The 20,863-nt window shown below is 43.4% G+C and overlaps 1 protein-coding gene across 1 annotated transcript in view; it reads right to left on the bottom strand.

Annotated features, from left to right (window-relative positions):
- The window catches only part of TDRD3 (tudor domain containing 3), a 681,208-nt gene that overhangs the window by 314,475 nt on the left and 345,870 nt on the right, over window positions 1–20,863 (bottom strand). Inside the window, exon 6 of the mRNA XM_085621988.1 lies at window positions 16,585–16,656. Within this exon, the coding sequence (XP_085478114.1) occupies window positions 16,585–16,656 (72 nt within the window). The remainder of the gene's footprint in view (window positions 1–16,584; window positions 16,657–20,863) is intronic.

Here is a 20,863-nt window from a genome sequence, read left to right as displayed (position 1 = left end):
ACAGGGACCAGAAAGCGCCTCCTGTGCCAAGAGTACAAATTACAAAACAACAAAGTGCAATGTGCTTTGTTTAGGTGACAGAATCACATGAACAACTGGGGAGATTAACAAACCATGTGGCCTGGGAAGGATATGTTATGAGAAAATGAATTAAATTAAAACGGAATATGGTGAGATAAAATCTGTGCCTCTCGTTGTGAACTAGTGTGAGAGAAAACTCCAGGCCTAGTGAGTTTAACAGACACATAGTATCGAGCTATCTAGGATTGAACAAAATCCCTCTGGCGACCTTCTTCTCTCCACTTATGGAACAGCTCTTTAACCAATTGTTTGGTATCCCTTGTAATAGTGTCTTGGTTTATAAAATACTATTCAATTCCCAAATTCATAAAAACAGATTTTACATATTTCAGCAAGGGGATGGACCCGGCGTTATCCAAGCGGAGGCAGTCTTGCATAATCTACCTCGTAAAACTTAATTCCGGGGTCAATCAAATTGTCACCCAAAGTAATAATAGGTTAATTTTAATTCTATCCTATTTATAGTTAGCTCCAAGTTCCAAATGACAAGCAAAGGTAGAAAGGGATTATGGTGCTGCCAACAAATTATGCAGGAACTGTTTTTCTATTTTCTGAAGGGAATCTTTCTTTTTTTTAAATAACCCCACAGTCCTGCTCCACAGATAGCAATTACAGCACATTTGGCATTATAAACTGCAGAAAATTCCAGCTCCGGTTAATGCACCAACCTTCTGGCAAATTTCAAAACAGAGTCAATTGATCTTTGGAACTGTAGGGAGCGTGATCTAAATAAACAATCCAAATTCATCTTGGAATCAAACTCAATTCCCAAATAGGTAAAGTTGCTTACTTTAGCTATCTCAGTACCACCCAGTTGAAACTTCATATTATTTGTACTTTTAGGGCCCACCATCATGAGAAAAGAATTATCATAGTTTGTTTTCAGGCCTAAAGTATCCATGAAATGTTTAAACCCATCTAAGAGGGTTTGCAGCCCCACAGCTGTTTGTGCACTCAGCATGGCATGGTTTGCATATAGCAGTACTGGAATTGATAGTTCCTTGATTTTGGGTGTGTCTTTCCCTACACAGAGCAGCGATTCCTCCAAACCATTTATATACCGTAAAAACAGTAAAGGGGCGTTGTTGAATTATCATCGAAGACATTCCAATACAAATTTATTAACATAATATCAAACAAATCTGGCAAAATCATTAAGAATAACTGGTAAAAGCAGGTAGATTTAAATGTATAATTTTAAGTTTAGTCAATTTGGGGGCAAAGAAGGTAGACAGTCCACCTTTAGGTTTTCTCGTACTGGAGGGAGTTGCTAGGGTGTCTAGACACTGAAAAACATTCAGATAGGACTCATCTAGGGCCCAGGTTTCCTGCGGCAGATGATTTCATGCTTGATGAACAATATCCAATCAGGATTCACAAGCTTTTCACAGATCCCTGCTACATTCCAGGATAAAATCTTAATGCCAGCACTCTTGGTGTAACTAGCTACTTGTACAACTGCCAGCCCTTTTATTGAGGAGGATAAAGTGCTAGGAACCCCTCGAGAGTCCATCTTTTGGAAGTTATTCATAGACCTATGTCCCGCTACAAAGCACAATCTGGGGAAGGCTAGACGAGCCCTCCCGAAAAAAGGTTCCAGAGTACACAAATTCCTACGTAGTTTAGCTATGGAATCCACGGGCAGTCAGTCCTGTCCATCCAATGTCGACCAAGCTGCAGAAGTGTTCTTAGTAGGAACATTAAAAAATAGCTGGTTTGGATAAACAGAAGGCCCTGGCGCAAGGCTCACATACCTAATTGGCTTGCACAGTCTATAGAAATACCCCAGTGGAAGAGCCTTGATTTTGCTCGGTGATAGTGTCCTCTGGGAGAGACGCTGGAGCAGCATATCAACAATTTGAGGGTTCTTAAAGTGGATGATCACACAGTCCCCTGGGGTGTCTTTGGGATGAATGCCCAGCCAAGTGGTCCTTCACACAGTGAAGACTTGCTTTACTATGACCTGCGGCCAGCCTGATTTTGTTTTCAGCCAGAAGATAGATATATTTTTCAGGGCCATATGATCCTCATCTCTATCTGGTGTTAACACTGGGACATCCATTAGAATGATTAGATAAGGTATGCTGTTGGTAATTTAGGGTAGACAGTACTGGGTCTTTCAGAAGTACAAGATCTGCTATTGCCAACAGGTATTTCTTTACTCTTACTTGACATTTGAGCCATCGTAGCTAATTGATCTGTCCATCCAGGGCTAGCCCCAACATGCCCACTAGTGAGATCTTGCGACATATTTGATGATTGGGGATGCTGCAAACTAGGTGCCTGTGGTATCTCTCTAACATGAACAGTGAGATCAGCAATATTGGGTGGAACCGACCTTGATAATGCCACGAGTTGGGTTTCAATAGAATCGAGGCGAGAGTATACGGGAGAGAAGAACTCAGATTTTAACAGCTCCCAAACCTCTCTAAGCAGCCCTCCATATAACAGTCCAAATTTTGCGTATTTGAGAATAGGGTCTCCAATAAAGTCTCCAACTCCCCACCAGGATGGGGACCGGAGGTAGGAAGAGCTCAACACTCCACTCCTGCCAATAACAAAGGATTGACCTCAGCTGGTTAAGAATTGTTACCAGTTTGCTTACTATGATTTCTCCTCTTTGCCTTCCTGACTAATGAAGGGTTGGGAGGGCACACAGAGAAGAATGAGAAAGCTTAAATTGGGACCAAACTTCCAAACATTGGGCTTTTTGAAAGCAAGGGGGCTGGGGGAAACCTTAATGAGTGAAAGGCATGGAGAAAATTAAGTACAACACATTTCCCAGCCAAGTGAATTTTGTTGCAGGAGAGTGCAGTGTGAATTGAGGAAAAGGAGGATCAAAACACATCCCTGTGCCATCTAAAGAAAAACACCACCTTATTTTATGTAAATGCCGTATGGTAAAGGATCCTGTAAATATTTGGATAAATGGCCTTGGTATATCCAGGATTTCCCCTCCAAGCAATTCCTTTTAGAAGGGAACCTTGTCTTGGTGAAAATAATGTACTCAAAGGGCTTTAGAGGTTAAGAAAGGGAGGAGCCCTGGAGAGCCAATGGAATGTTTTATTCTTTATTGGTATAAGGAAGTGTCTAAAACCATCATGACTCTCAGGTGAAGGGTTTAAAAGACTATTAGGATACGTTAGAGGACCAGTAAAAGCCCTGAAAGACACAGGTGAAACAGACACAGGAATGACACCAATGCCACAAAGCCACTAAGCCAAAACTTCCAGTGCACTGTCACTGAACTCACAGCTGAGTGACTAACACCCAGGCATTTCCATGAAAACTTTTAATTTCCATGTCCTCCTCTTACCAAGTTTTCAATTAATGGAGTAGGGATTGTGCATAAAATTGTACCTCACCCAGTTTCCCAACCTAATACGAGCACTTTAGGTTCCATTTCTGACCAGCATGCCCTTCTCTATAGCTTGTCTTCTTCAGTCAGTTTATTACAAGCATTGGCAAAACCAACAGGTTTCACCTATGCGAAATCTATTCGCTTTGTCAGTGTGTTATTTTACATGTTGCACAGCAGGTGCACAGCTGTGCAACACAGCTTAAAGTTAAAAGATAAAAACACTGATGCCGCCGTGTCGTAGCACCTTTTTTTCATTTTTTTTTTTTTACTTTAAGCCATGTTGCACAGCAGTTTAGCTGCTGTGCAACATGTAAGAAAACCAAAAAAAACAATGACAAAGCCAATTGATTTCGCATAGGCGAAACCTATTGGCTTTGCCAATGCTTGTAAATGACATTGTTTGGTTGTGCCTATTTGTTGCGTATCTTGCCCTCTTCAGATGCCCGCAGGAAGGCCTGCCACTCAAGTGGAATTGGACTCTGCGTCGAGGGCCATTCTTACCAGTGGCTCTGTGTGTAGTGCTCAATAAATCCAGGGTGCCATTCATAGAAAATACTGGTCTGTGAAGCGAGCACCGTGCCCCAGCAATCACCAGTGCTGCATTAGTGAGAAAAGACATGGGCAGGTGCAGCATTGGAATACAGATGAGGGCAGCGCCAGCTGGGAGTGGACTGCAGATCCTGCCGTGCAACAGCTCCTGAAGTTATTCATGATTCATGGATGGCATGGGCTGGCCAGGATAGCTGCTGCCATGCATCACATGAGTGTCATGGTGGCAAACCCTGGCACTTCAACTGACAACTCCGTATAATGCCCCCTCCACCCTGTGCAGCACAGTTTTGCATTAAGAGAGTGTCAGCCCATTTGGCTAAGCCAGGTTTAAAAAAGGACATAACATTTTTATTTTCTAATGTTATAGTGCGGTCCTGGAAGAAAAAAAAACTGCTGCAAGGATTGCCGTTTGATTGAGAACACCATGCAAAGTTGGGGAAGAGAGAGACATAAAATAATGCGCCAGGCAGATTACGTTTTGCTGCAGTCACATACAGCTCATGCCACTTGGAAAAACTCATGCTGTCTGCAATTAAAAAATAAAGTACCCCCAGAAGCATGCAGCCAGTGAAAGGACACTGGCCACCGGAAGCAGTACTTGGTCCATGCTCCAAGGCACGAAGACAGAGGTGAGGAGGCGCTGACCAGCAAGGAAACAAGAGTGGAAGCCAGCCAACGGTAAGTAAAGTGACATGGGAGACACTTGGGAGCCAGCCAGTGGCAAGTAAAGGTAAGTAATGGTCGGGTTCTAAGCCCCTTTTGAGATTTTTTATTTTTTAAATACAAGAGATTTTACAACCACAACACAAGCACTGTGCAGGTGAAACCTAAAAAGTGACGCTCTCTGTAAATTGAGGTATGCCAATCATTGTACCACTGATGGGGTGTTTCAATATGTCCCGCGAAAAATTAATTTGCCATCTTCTTCCTTATGTCATTGATCAAGCTTCCCCTGTAGCAACACAAAATGTTTTACATATGGTACTCACTTTCCTTTGGTCCACCCATGCACACTAAGTCAGGAAGAAAATATACTCTGTCCAACCAGGAAGCATCCAGTTAAATCCTGCAAAGCCATTGCCACTGGGTATCCGAATACCTTATTTGCCAGGAAGCAGAGAACTGTATTCAACCTACATTGGATTCCCCAACACCCAGGGGATTATAGTCCCCACCACCATTAAGTGCAATACCCCTATTTTACCAGTTAAAATAAACTGAAAGGGAATGTTACTGCTTTTTACAAGATTGTGAGCCGTTAATGAAGTTGTTCTTCCTGCTTTGCCGGTTGACTCAACTCCTGCCACCATTCTTTCATGCAGCACTCCTATGGAAACCTATTTCACAGCTGTAGTCTTGTGTCCTACATTATTTTCCATCTCCATCCATCCTGATAGCCAGCGTTGTTTTTTCTGTTACTGCGAAAATTGTCATGTCCGCACAGATGTTAAAGACAATCAGTCACACAGCCACAATTTGTTGTTACGTTGATGACTCATGTTCAAGGAATTACAACGGCTCACTCAACACTGAGTATGCTGTGAGCCTTTCTCGCACAGGTGGTTGAGTAAGTCACCAATACTGAAGCATGAACCCTTGCAGCAAACAAGAACATATAGAGAAATACTTTTAGAAAGTTGGCATTTTCCTGCCTAAACAAAATGTCCTTGCCTGCCAGTACCCAGGGTCACATAATTGTGAACGGCTCTCCTGGTGTGTGTTGTGTATTTCTTTCAGACATGGAGACCAAAGAAGTCTGGGTATTGAGGGAGTGGGTGCTCCTGGCAATATGGCTGGGGAGGAGTTGTGTTCCGCCTCGATTACACTTCAATAGTCTGCCTGCAGCACACACAAAGAAACCTGACACCAGGCCTGCCTCTGTCACCCTAGAAAGCCTGGAGCCAAATCCAGGAAAAGAACTGACCAGAACCAAGTTTGTGAGTAGGCCAGGGATTCACCCCCCACCCTACACTACATACAAAGGCTGGCACTAGGTATAAATGTGGCAACTTCAGAGCCTTTCATCAGAACAATCCTGGACCAGCTGAGGATTCTGAAGGAGGACTGCTCTGCTGTCTGAAGAATGACGACTGGACCTACTTGGCTTGAACCCAGGATTCCCAGAAGTGACTCAATCAGTCAGTGTCTGACCTCCTGTTGCAGCTACAGGGACACAATAAGCTTCCAGAGGCCTCTCTGCAATTGCCCAGATGACTAGCACCCCTTGGACATGCCTGAGCCCTGCAGCTGGCCTCTGGTGGAGTCCTGATCCCTCAAAAGGTGCCCCCAGGTCCAGGACCCTTAGCTTGCATCAGAGTTTACTCTTCCTGATTCAAATCTACAATATCTGCACTCCAGGTGAAAATCTAGAAGTTTAGGGCTCTTCATGAGTGGGATCCACATATCAGCAATGGTCACAGTCTCTCCTGCCAACGCAGAGTTCCAACTGTGACTTTCTCTTTGCTGCAAACAGCAACAGCCTGCATCTCCTGCCAATGCGAAACTCATGCCCTTTGCACCAACAGCAATCTCCTTGTGGCCCCCACCAACCAGGAACTTCAGCTGAGGCTTTTCGCATGGACTTGGAGAAGGTAGACTCAGGCCCGCGCTTATGGTTCACCATGACAAGGATTGCGTTTATTACTTGAGTGGGGCTCTCATCTGCTCAACTAATACCTCAATTTTTTATAATGTTCCATAATTACTGCCAAGCTCTAATCACGTATTAAAAGTTTCCACTCACAGGTATCGCACGCCTTGTCAAAGGGGGCCAGTGAACACGGTCATCCACTACAGCAGAGACAGGCACATCTACAAGTGCACGTGAGAAAAGACCGCAATACAATGCAGGTGGAAAGGACCATATCTGGTATTTCTCAACGCAAACACTTCAGTGAAACACCAAGGCCTCCAGTCCTTAATCTAGGCTTCTCACGGTTTAAAAAAATAAAAAATCCGCTCCTTTAGACGACAGAACTGAGATCTACTGTGCAGGTGTAGGAGACCTCTCCCCAGACTAACTAATAACTGCATAGCAAAGAGGATTTGTTACTACATAGAGAAAAGTATGCCACTACAAAATCAAGAAAATATACGGTTTCACCCGTACCCCTCTGACCAAGAAAGGTCAATTCCTAATTTCGGGCCAAACTGGGAGTGGGTAACAGTTCTATTTTTCAGAGTTGTTGGACTGGCCGTCTGCTACTGTGGAAGAACTATGTACTATTTTTCTTTCATCAGTCCCGTGGCAATATAGAATTACTTTCACAGGAGCTGTGGACTTCTGAAAATGAAACTGATGTTGCGATAAACTATATTTTTCACCCTAAGGATGCTGACAATATTGCACTTCGTGTTTTTGAGAAATGAAAAATCCAAATTCTATGGTGTTATGGAACAGATCGGTAGACATAGAAGAATGCTGCTTTTGTATTACCTAGTTGAAAATGAACTGGGCTCCATGTGCATGTGTTGTAAATAGTACCGTACTTAACAACATTGTTATTTCTTTATAGCCAGATACATCCCTTCTGCATACAAAGCGACTCCTAAAATTTAGCCTCAAGGTTTACATGAAGGAGGTTAACACAGCAGTATTCATATAATGTATCCAGCCAAAGGATGCCTCTGTGCGAGGCCTTGGACGGTGGGCTACATAGGATGCCCTAGTGACTAATTCTATCATTTTAAATACCTCAGCTTTAGAACAGCAGAGGGAAAGCCAGAGCTGCACTTCCTTTGGTAAAACTTCCTATTTTTAGCCTCAGAATGATATGTATTTGCCTGCCACCATGGTAGCAGTAAGACTGATAGTAGTGTACGTTTACATGCACACTTCCAGATCACGTTGCACAAATTATTCGGTTACTAAGTTGGATACAGGCCTGAGTGGAGGGGGAGTTGGAGACTATCAATACACATCAGACAAGATGACGCAAGCTGGGACATTTGGAGAAATGGTTTGGTAGCACAAACTCCATTGTGAATACCACTGCAGTCAATGATGAACTGCATAGATTAAAGGACAATTAGGATCTGCTAGCTTGCAGAGAGATGCTAGATGAAAGGGGGGGGGGAGCTAAATTACTAATAACGGGCAACTGAACATTAGGTTCCATCATGAAACTGATCAACTGTAATCCACCTCTTAAGTAGCAGACACCAACATTTTTGGTATGGGATGGAGAGGGTGTGGGAGAGTGTCATGGGGCCACTAACCAAACAGCACGGCTAGAGGGCTACATCATGGCTTTAAATGTACTTTTCAACCTCATGCATCGCACGCTATAAGAATTTGCCAAATGCCAGTTACCAAATGATCTGGTTCTGAGTGGTCCTTTCACCATACTTAAAAGGTCACAGCAGCCTTAGATAGCTGAATGGCTTGTTTCCGCACTCTCTCGACCTGTTACCCATTCATGACACGTGGCCATTCTGGAAGCCTGCAGTTGACTTGGAGGTACCAATTTGTATCAGGAAGGTGCCGTGGAGCCACATCCCCACCATGTCAGTGCAGCAATTCCAGCTGGTGTCTCCTCTGCACTTTGAGATGATCGCCATATCCTTTTCCCTTGCGCCTTGACATTGTCATACATCTATTGTCTTATTGTATAAACTGCGGAAATACAAGGAGAATTTGGAAGACATCCACCATGCATTTGTGGGTATTTGGCAATATTCCATAGTATGTACCATTTCCTGATAGAAGACTTGTTACTGAAGGGAGACTACAAGGTACCAGAGCACTTTGGCTTTGAGTCACAGGTCCCATATGTGCTAATACATTAAGTTGTTCTTTTACAACCTGGTACTCTGGCAATGTAGCAAATTCCTAAGATTCCTTCTCTACACAATGAAAGTGGAATGGAAGGATTAGATAGTGTTACTGAAGGTAAGTATTTTGTTTAACTGAAAGACCCTTTTAACAGCAGGCTCCTCACCTTTAGCATATATACCAAAGAAGTACCCTCCCAAAGATGGTGAGTCGGAAGAGCAGACTTAGTAACAAACTCCAGCAGTACTGAGCGGCAAAATGTGGACCCGAGAGTCAATGCAGTAGTGTCTGGTGAAGCTGTGGATGCCTGGCCACAGAGCTGCCTAATTGATGTCTAGCTCAGGAACACCTCTAGCTAAAGCTGTAGTGGTGACTTTAGCTCTGGTGAAAGGAGCAGTTAGGCTCCCCCAAGGAGGCTCCTAATCAGACAGGGCGTAGCACATATTTATACAAAAAACGATTCATCTGGACACGGTTTGTATCTGGACCACCATTCCCATCTTTGCAACTAAAAACTCAAACAGTTGTACAGTCGATGCTCCTCAGTCTTATTAATATAGAAACTAAGGGTGTCCTAAGTTTCTGTTGGAGTCTCTCCTTAGAAGGATGCAGCAGGGAAAAACAAACAAGGAATGTGATGGATTGTACCACAAAAACTTCACCACCATATATAGTAGAAAGGACCCCTAAGTCGTAAGTTCCAACCTCTCTGTGAAGAAGATGGTGTATGGTAGTTGTAGAAACGGCACCTGCAATGCATTCATGAGATGTGCAGAAGTGATTGCAAAATAGACGTTAATTCCTCAATATCAAAGAACAACCGTGCAGGGTCTCAAAAGGTGTGCACATCAAGAGTGCAAAAACAAATTAAGGTCCCACACTGTGGCATAATAAAAAGGTGCAGGAAGGAACAAATAAGAAGGTCTCTTCAAAAAAAACATTACAACAGGTGACTTAAATAAGCACGGCTAATCAGGTAACTGTGGAAAGACTGAAAGGGCTGAGAAGTAAATGTTAACAGTGCCCACGGTAAAGTCTAGTTGGGCAAAGAACAGAAATAATAGGAGCATATAAGAAAGCTTTGCATGAAGCTGATGGACCAGAGGTTCTTGCACCAGGCCACAAATATTTACCAGTAGCCAGACTAGATCCACTTGGTGGATGGGTGGGAAGCAGCCGTGGTAACATCGTCCATGATTGCAGGTAGATCAAAACCAGTCTGCTATTTCCGATCAATCCCCAAACATGACAATGTTGGAGAATGCATGGAGATTGGGATGAAGAACCCTGCCCTGTTGTAGAGACAGCAGGTCCTTCTAAAGAGGTAGATATAGCAAAGTGCAAATGTTGATGCTATCCCTTGAAGGTTCAGCCCAGCCACTGTCAGAATCTCTACCCATGACCCCATATCAACCTGCTTGTTGCAGTACTATGTGGCAGTCTAGCTGCCCGAGTGAACGTGCTTGCTTCTGAAGGATGGCATGAATGCCTTTGAAGCCAACTGGATGACACATAACTCGAGGCAATAGATGCGGTGCTGCTACATGCACAGGAGATCAGAGGCCAACTGAGCTCCACTTTGCCCAAGTGCCCTCCCCCAAAATGCAGACATAATGAATCTGTCGCAATAGTCTGAGTAGGTTAGTACCAAAAAACTGAGGCTGCCTTTTCCAAAACACAGACACTATCCAAGACACATCCCCAGTACAGGCCCAAAGGAAGCAGAAGTTAGATTGCAGAGCCCACACATGTCACCTGGCATGGGGCACTAGCTAGATAAATGAGGGAAAGAGACCAATAAGCCTCAGAAAGATCCACACATGAACAAGGTTCAGAACTGTCCACATGAACACAGAAACAAGCCTGAAACATCGGGATCATAACATGAATGTCTTAGACACGCTGCCGAGACAGAATGGCTTTGAACACCACTTATTCCAGGACAGCCTTATAAAAGAAACGACCTGCGCCAGGAAAAGATGGGATTTTCGCACCCTGATGGAAATTTCCAGTGAGGACAGCAGAGAGACAGTCGTTCACCAGTGTCCATGGCTGACTGAGGCAAGTCTGTCTTTTACCACCCGGTCATTGAGGTATGAGAATATGTGTACGCCTAAACTGCAAAGATGAGTGTGACCACTGCCATCGCCTTTGTCAATACCCAGGGCAGTTGAGGTGAGGGGCAAGGGCATGATGGTGAACTGGATTTGTACCGCAACCACAATGAAGAAAATGAAACGTCTGTAGAACGGCATAACAGGTACTTAAAAATATGCGCCTTACAAGTCTAAGGACACGATCCAATTCCCAGGATGTCGGCCTGAGAGGGCCAGAGCCAACATCTTGAAATTGTCTTTTCAAATGATGGTATTCAGGAAAATAAGTTGCCTGAGCCAGCTGTCATCCATGGGCCCCAAGAAGTAATGGGAGTAGTATCTCTTGCCCCTCTTAGAGAACCTCCCTATAGTGCCTTTGGCCAGCAACAGCTGAACCTCTTTGTCAAGGTGGGCAAGATCTGCTGAAGTCTAATCAAAACAGGAAGGGAGATGGGTGGGGGGACATGGCATTATGGAATAGGCAGTAAAGGAATGGTGTGAAACAACTTGCAGGACTCACTTGTCTGAGTTAACAGCTGGCCAGTCAAGCAGACAATAATAAATTCTACACCTTACTGGATGCAGTTGAGCCTCAGAGAAAGAATCAGAGCTGTTTGGAGGCAGTCGTGGCTGGTAACGAGGAAGAGGACTGGCCTTGATGGTGACCACGGCCTCTGCCATCGCACTTCCACATGAGCCGCAAAAGGGTTGAATGAGTTGCTGATCAGGCGGAGATAGCTGCCTCTGGCAGAAGGCACGGGCCCCAGTCATAACTTCTAAATCTCCATTATTGTTGGTGAAGCTGGTGGGCCGGAGATCGTAAGCTCAAGAAGAGGGACATGGCATGGTTATCTTTGAATCACTCAAATGTAGAATCTGCCTTCTACTCAGACAACCTGGAGCCGTCAAACGGCATGTCGTTAAGGGATGCTGGTAGAACTCCAAAAAATCCTTTGGTGTGCATCGAGAAATGACAATGAATCAACACACTGGGGCCCATAGCACAGGCAACACAGTCTGTAGGGTCGAAGACAGGCTGCATCCTATGCATCATGGACTGTCTGAACAAAGGCATTATAAACTCGTCAGGGAGGGAGAGCAAGATGTCACTATACATATACCAGAAGGCAGGCATATCTCCCCAACAAGCAACAACACAGAGGCCTCAATGCCAAACTAGCACAAGAGAAAACATGTCAATATGCTTTGATTTTCTGTCAGCAGGGCAGCTGGGAAGGAATTCAGATTCTTGCTGGCCGAAGTCTGAACTATAAGAAGCAGGTGTATGGAGATGAGCAGTGGAACAACTGATCTGCGTACTGAACATGATTTTGCCCACGCCTCAGTAAAAGCCTCTGTGTCAGGGATTAATTTGAGGCCGCAGAGTCTCTCAAGTGGAATGTCTTGGCAAGACCGGTGTAAGCAAGTTAATCTTGGTTTCCACAGGTGGCCAACTTTAGTTCCAACCCTTCCGAGGCTCTCCGGAACCACCACCACAAAAGACGCATTTACCTTAGTAGGGGGACACGATGGAGAGTTCACTTCCATTTCAGGTGAAGTGTCAAGGCCACTTGCATTATGTAGGTAGGAATAAAGACCCGCATTTGTATACAGAGGTGGGAGCAAAATGTCTGCTGTCTCTAATTCCGAATCCTCTTCACGAAAAACTTTCTGAATACCTTGTATTGCCATCTGAATTCATATCAAACGTGGAACCAAGATGCCAGAAAAATAGATGTCGAGGTAAAGGCAATGCCCAACAATCTTCCTATACCAAGGGCTGTCTCTTCGTGATCTCTTAACAAGACTCACCATCCGAGAACAAGCTGAACTCTGCTCCAGATGTAAAAGTGGATTAGTGGTCAGATCCAGGAACATCGCCTCTACAGCAGAGGACAGCACTGGCCTGGCAGGAACCAACATGGCCTTTGGCAAAGGAGTGAAAGCATAATGTGGCACAAGCAGGTACCGGGACAGAGGCCCAACGATTTATGTGTTTGTTGGGGCAGGTCCTGTAAGCAGAAGTCTGACTGGGGCCCGATGGATCCATGGGGACCAAAGCAAACGGGATCATCCTGAAAACCTGCAGAATGTTTTCCATGAAGGTCTCTCTCTGCTGTATGGCCTGACTAATCTGGTCCACATCCGCCACAGCTGGAGGATGGGATGGGAGTGGTTTCGAAAATCTTGATTGACATCAAATATCATGTAAAAAGAATTGGGAAGTCAACAATTTTGTGGGACAAAGCACTGAAGGCAAGAATATAATTTTTTCCAAAGTACTTTACATCATTATTTCTAAATATAGTTGTATACAATATTGTTTTTTATTCGTTTGTATGTTATAAGTTCTTATTACTTGAAGACAGATCTCTAACAGCAAGCGCTCAGCTCCATTAAGCTATCATACGTCCATTCCATTTCCCCCAGAATACATTCAAGTGAAAAATACTGGAGCTGCATGTCCGGAATTTATAGAACTCAAAAACCTTCTTTATTTACCCAGGCAACATATCTTCTCACGCATGCTCCGTGCAGCCATATGCCTTTAGTGACTGAATCATATGTAAATGTTAGCAAAATATACTGAATCATGTGTAAAGGCTAGTGTGAGTCTGGCTCTGTACTACTCAGACTACTAGATTTCAAAGATACTGCCCTTTTGGGAACTATCTCAGTTTTGCAAGCCTTTAACTGGCCAGCTGATATAATCTAGAGACTAAGCTGGTGATTGTGCTAAAATAATTTGATCCCTTTGCACTTTCCTTCTTGTACCCACCAAAATTGGAAGGAATTACAATACAAATCAGCTGAAGTGACAGTGTTAAGTACCATCTAAAAAAAAGGAACGTTTGTTTTAAGACTTCACCAGTTAAGCAGTCATCTCCAACATCAAAAAATTAGCTTTTTACTGTCTTTACACAAACAAGAAAAAATTGAGAGAAGAGTACATGTGTTAGTTCGGACCCCATGATTTTATATGAAATTTCAAGTCAACAAATTGATTACATTAATGTCTCGACCCCAATTACATTTTTTAAGGACAGAGTCTTCATCTGCAAAACCCTGCCCTTTAATAAACCTAAACTACCACTGCAGTAGGTGTTTCAAAAAGAATTGTATAAACGGCCAACATTTTCTCCGGTTTTCACTGTTCAGCTGTGAACTCCTACACGTAGGTTACTGATCCCCAACACTGTCCCATCACATGGAGCACTTGCATGTTCTTTTTATATTGATTGAGGAGACCAGAATTAGATGAACTTTGATCATATTAGCAATTTACTGTAAAAATATGCAACTCCCTAAATTTGGTGCTTCTTCTAATACAAATCAGGGAACACCATTGCACACCTTTCAGGGAATTTGTTTGGGCGATCTCCAGAGGAGTAGCTTAGGAACAGGACAGTTTACCTACCACGATGTAATTGGCTGGCGCCTGACTGAGTCCAAATGAAGATCTTATGAAAAAGGTGGTTTGGAAGTTCTTCATATGGAATATTAATATCTGGTTTCTCAACTGCACACCTACAAGAATGGATTGCTGATTCAACCACCAGGTAACGCAAAATAGAAGTGAGCAGCCATCTCAATATGGAGATGAGTTATCAATGTACGACTCTTTTAGAACCAGGCTCCAGCATTAAACTTGTGGTTACCTCAATGTCTCTAATTGACTGGACTGCTAAGGAAGTGCTTAAAATGACACTTTTGCTGCTAATGCACCATTATGGTGACTTAAAAGACTGCTCTAACATATATTCAGAGGTTATGGTGACTGGGTGGACAGATGAGGGACATATATATCAAGGGTCGATATTTATGATGGTGAGATTTTCAAACCTTTGACAGGGCCAGACCACAGATGCCAGTGTGAAGAGTGCATTATTGCTATGTACTATAGCGTCTGCGGAAGCACATGAAATGTGGAATTGGTTCCCTTGTAGGGCACCAAACAATTATTCACTGACAGTTAGGTCAACTGCTCTTTTCTTTATTAAGTACAAAAGGGGGTCTGCCAGCCATGGGCTGTGGGATATCTCAGCGAGGGAGAGAGAATGTGTGGTGCTGATTATAGATGCTGATTGTAATAGGGCTCTGGAATATACTAAGAAAGCGAAAAGCATTCCAGAAGCCAGCCATTAATCACAAGATATACCCCTAGCTGCCTGATGTGTGGTATGGATGAGTTGGATACGTTTTATTTGATATGAGCATGAACAGTGGCGTTGGTGTTTTGAGAGATATACGAGCAAGCAGAGTAGTGGCAGAGTTTTGGGAGTCAATAGTGGCTCAACTGACGAGAATGGTAGGAAATTTGATAGTTCAAAGTCCCAACCGATGCATCACAATCTTCCACAAAAGCCAAGGAAAGATAATGTGCGTTTCAGACTAGAATTACTAGGCTTGTTGTTGGCAAAAATACATAGCAATCTACTGACTCCAAGACAAGGGCCCGATGAAGAATTTGTGTGCACTGACACAAATTACTGGACTTTTGAGGAATAGGTATATTATAAGGCCAGGTCTGGATGGATGGATGCAAAATCGACAGAAGTTTGATGAACAGAGCGAAATCTGTTGAGTTTTAGACAACTGAGAGGACAAGTACAGCACTGGTGGAACTATAATGTGCAAAAAGGAAAATTTAAGTCTAGTGAAATGTGTTGTGAGGTGACCACCCCAGTACTATTGTTTGGTATCTCATTGCTAAAACAAACAGTAGACAATATATATGTTTGATTATTAGATACCTTCAGACCATATACTACAATTGTTTTTGTTTTGAAAAAAATACAATTTTTTTCAAAACAGATAAAGACGCAACTAGCTTGCTGGAACAAGGATAATGGATCTCGGCAGCCTGACCCTTTCCCTTGCGTTGCTGGGATCTCTGATAACATTAGATGTGCCTGAAAGGTGCCAGAAAGGTGGGAAGGCAAGGCAGGGGGTGAAATTCCCAGGAGCCTTTCCAATCACTTAACTTTCTACTCTAATCCATCCCACATACATAAGACTTCTAGCTACAGGGGACTGTGAGACTATGGGTGACTATGGGCGATAGAGGCTGGGCTGTTTAACCCACCCTCTCACAGACCATCCACAAACCTATGCACCGATAGAAGGGTGACAAAAGTGGGAGGAGATGGAATCTTGCTCCTACTTAATCCCTCACCATTTACTTTCCCAAATCTTCAAGATAAGCGGGGGTGTTATAAGTGACCTAAGAAAAGTTTCCCGGTACCAAATCTTAGGTTAAAAAAAGAGATCAACTAGTACAAAAATCCACTTCCCACTAAACATTATGATCCCTATGAAGATTCCAAATCTTAGTTAAAAGATACTGTTGCACCACCTAGGATTCCCAACCAGAAATGTATGTTTCCCTAAGGCTATAAAAACATTTTTGCATTTCATCTACACGCTCGAAAGGCAGAGAAGCAGAACATTACAAATTCTTGTTCTCGCCCTCAGGAAATAAATTAAAGATAATTACATCTTTGATTTAATTGTTAAAACCCTATCAACAATTCGAACTATCATAATATCCTATTTAATAAGGGGCATGTCAATGCAGGGATCATGTTCAAATGCAGTCTGGCACAAGCATAAAATCGAAGAACACAACATGAAGCGGCTTGCCACTTAAAAACATTTGTCTTTAATTCACCATCTTCAGATGTTGAATATTATTTAACATGATGGTTTGCCAGTCTTACCTGTCCAAAAGGCACAAATGGGGGTGGCCCACCTTCAGTCCCAATATTGCAACGGCTATGTTTTGAAAGGCTCTGGAACAAAGTATAAAAAAACACATATTTCTAGTAAGCAAATGACCAGCAATAGAACAAATTCACTGTACACATTGCTTAAATCTGAATTTCAATCTCGTCAGTGGCAACTTAAAACCTCGACTTATTTTTAAAAACATTATCTACATCTATCTTAAAACAAGAGGGGAGACAGAGAGGTTCACCTCAACACTTCTAAATTTAACATAATGAGTTTCCCTGATAGCCTGCCAGACCCCCATCCCTGGCCTCGAAAGGACCGATGTAACTGCTGCAATACTTGGGGCTATTTATATTGTCTGTATGTCAGGCAACTGGCCTAGTGGGAACTTCACGGTACAAAAGGGGGTGGTGATGGACTGAGCATCAGAACCAATCAAACACTCACACCCAGTCAACAGATCTGGGTTTGATCCATCACCGTTCTCTAGCCCACTTTGCCACCCCAGTTCAGTCCATCACCATCCCCTTTTGTACCGCTTTGATCGCCATAAGTTGGCAGGGTATGCTCAGACGTGAGTCCCTTGCTCACTTTGCCACTGGATTCAAGCAAGCCTGGCTAAAAGACGGCTGAAATGCCAGAAACCGGTCCTAGGAAGCTTGTTTCCGGTCCAGGAAAGGCATGGCTTGGCAGTTCGGGCTGGACTGTTCCCATGAGGCACAGGGTCAGACTGATTTGCATATGGCCATGTCTGAACTGGGGTGGCAGAGTGGGCTAAAGAACGGTGATGGATCAAACCCAGATCTGTTGACTGGGTGTGAGTGTTTGATTGGTTCTGATGCTCCGTCCATCACCATCCCCTTTTGTACCGCTAGTGGGACCTTCTACATGGGAGTCAATAGTCCCAAGAAGTGTGCTGTGACTCTAATGTCCTTAAAACGCTCCAGGTAGAATCAGCTATTTTCTAATAATAGGCATAAGCCATGTATATGCCCTTATATACATGAGTGAGGCTTGCTTAGCTCCAGAAAACTCAGTGAAATTCATCCACACATGGTGGTGGAGCACAACACTGGTGCCAATCGCCCTTCCCAAGCAGTCAGTGGTATCTAAGCAAGCAAGAATCACATACTTGGTCATGTCCTTACCATCATGAATAGTTTGGGACAAAGAGGCCCTAAGCTCTTCCGGGATTGCTGCCAAGTTCTTGCTGGCCATGACCAGCAAACAGACTGCATTGACCAATTTCAGTGCCAGACAGGCCAAAGAGAATATTTGTTTTCCAAATAACTCAATCCTTTTAGACTCCCTATCCAGGGGAGTTATGAGGAAGGAATTGGGATTAACCTTACTGGTTGAAACCTGCACCACCAGGTTCTCTGGAGTACGATGTTTGGTGAGAGACTCAGGGTTGCCTGGTGGCGATCTGTAACGCCTGGTCACCTGTCTATTCACTGGTGTGCAGAAACCAGACTTTGACCAACAGCCCATCAGCGCTGAAGAGGAGCAAGGGCTGAGATGCAGGCTCAGGCTATTGAAATGCCATGAGGTGAGTCCAACCCTGTATCCAGGAAGATATCAATCCCACTGGAATCTTGTACATGCATTAAAAAACCGACACCATCATAAAGAGGGGGAAGAGCACTACCCCCTACCCCTACCCCACCATCATCATCATCTCCTTATGGTAGTGTGCCTTGTTCAGAGTCACAGCTGAAAAATAATGAATCCTCAGTTAGGGTGACCTCCCCGGTGGAGGCACTGGTGCAAAGTCAGGCTGCATCTATATTATTTCGTAGTGTGATATCAGTCAAGATTGAGCTTAAGTAGGTTCGGGGTCAGACACTGGGACCACAATCAGATCCTGTTACACTGCTTGTGGCATCGCACTGGTGTTGACAAGTGGCAGCATGGAGCTGGTTCAGGCACCAGAGCAGGCATCGGCATTGGAGTCAGTTCCAGCTTCCAAGGGGTCAGTCGGTGCCAGGGATGGTTTCACTGGTGGTAACCAGACTGGGGGCTCCTGTGGTCCTTGGGGCCAGAAGGCACGACAGAGGACGCCACAAAAACGCACTAAAGATCCACATTATGGATCTTTGAAGGGTTCAATTTGCTGCAGCATCACCGATGGCCAAGCAAATTCGAGGCACATTGGGGATGGGATCAGTTGGAGAAATTCTAAATTGAGGAATCTGCGGTTAGAAGTATCCGTCAGAAGGGAATGTGTTACTTCGCAATAATCTAATTTTTCCAATTTAACTTTCTGTTCCTATCTTTAATAACCTTTCCTTTCTTCCTGTGGTCTCTTATTCTTTCATCAAAGAGTAGCTTGTATTGATCCACAGTAGGCTGGGTGGTAAAAGGCCTTTAACGACCTCCCCCGAGGAACAGAGCGACGCGAGCAAACGAAAACAATTGGGGTGGGCATTCTGGTTTGCATGTGTGGTTGCCTCTCATTGACTGTATTAACTGTGAAGAGGAGCCTGCCATGCAATCAAAGCGTTATAAATCAGCAAAACTGGCAGTCCCTTTATCAGAATGTAGAATCTCAGTTTATTCTCTATTTAGTGGAGCATAAACAGTGACACAGAAAACATAAAGCTGAAGCCAGTTCAAAAGATTTGTAAAATGACATTTTCTGTCGATTATTTATCTTAATTGTAGCAGTAGTACATCTATACGTCTTAAATAATTTTACAAAAATCAAAAAAACTATTTGCTCTAAGTTACAGTTGTAGCCATTTAGCATGTAGTGCATCCGTGGCAACTCTTCACAGCTTGAAGAATAAAGGAAATGAGACCGCAGGCACTGCCAAGAAGAGCAAGGCGTCAGCCATTTGCATTTATTCGCACCTGGCAGCCATACTGCATTTGCCTTCCAGCGCAGTTTGGATGTCATTAAGGGGATTACAGCACTTCCCAGACAGTTTCATTATATGGAATGTGATTTAATTTTCTTTTAATTCTTGATGGCTCACATGTCTCTCTATTGGATGCTGCCCTCAAATTTTGATTTCATGCCACAGGATGGAATTACAATACCGGAGGCCCCAAAAATCTGTGGTTTACAGATAGCGTTCTGCAGGGCTCAATTTCGAAACATTTAAACCACGGGCGTATGGCCACAGGGATGTTTAGTCATCACTGTGCTGCTCTTTTTTTCCACAATTCGAATCCATAGAAATCGACTGGCAATGCAAAGATTGAACGCACTTGTCATTTGGTCACCTAAAAAAAAATTCTGTTTTTAAGACACACTGTTAGCATAGAGATTAAATGTTTTGCAGCACTGTTGCCTTGTCGACTGTGATCAAAAGACACATTGGGATCAACTCTAATCCATAGAGGCTATTTGTGGTGAATCGAAAAAAATTATTTGTTTTGTAAAGCCCAGAAAACAATATTATTTTATAATGAAAACAAACTTATTAAACAGAAGAAAGTAGGACAAATAATATCAAAAAATATATGCAGATTATCTAACAAAATTCATCTTAAAATGTTAAATATATACATTGTACAGATAGATTGCAAAAGTGACAGACATTAACTGTTAGTGGTCCCCAAAAAATAATTACTTGCCTCTAACACAGTTTTCCAACATTGGCATCTTTCATAGATTCACATGCTCTCGCATTCCCACTCACCAGGACGGGGGCTCTTAGTAGTCAATGTTAACATAGCATCACCCAAATAACACTGAAAACAACCACAGATTATATATAGTCCATTCACCTCACCGTGTGACCTGAACTCTGGCCATTCGGGTGAATGGTGCTCACAGCCCCAAATCCTTACAGGCAGCAAAAGAACACTAAAGGGTCTACTCTTCTCATTACTGAACAGGATTTTACTTTGGATTCTGGAGTACTGTGGATCCCAGGGAATCTTCTCACCAATAACAGAAAGCTAAGAGTTTTTTCTGTCCTTTTTTTAGCTGCCTGAGCCTTTGGAATCATTTTGATGGCAGACAACCCTTCTAAAAGAAAGACGGACATTTAAACCATATTCAGTCTTTGGGGTCAGTAAGATTTATTAAAATTACCGCCACAAGAAATGACTATGGTGCCTACATCGAGCTGGTCATGTGGCTCCAAGCTGTAATATCTGCCAGAAGTTTAGCCACAAGATTCTCAAGGGCAAAAAGCAGATGACCTTTTGAATTCTTAGCGAGATGTTGCCTGGTGAAAGGTCAATGAAGAGTTCACCTGCAGATAAGGCATGTAAATATATGAAAGATCCAATGTTGGAGAATTTATAAAGTAA

Source organism: Triturus cristatus, chromosome 8, assembly GCF_964204655.1.
Source record: "Triturus cristatus chromosome 8, aTriCri1.1, whole genome shotgun sequence".
Taxonomy (NCBI): domain Eukaryota; kingdom Metazoa; phylum Chordata; class Amphibia; order Caudata; family Salamandridae; genus Triturus; species Triturus cristatus.
This window is presented reverse-complemented; position numbering and strand designations above follow the sequence as displayed.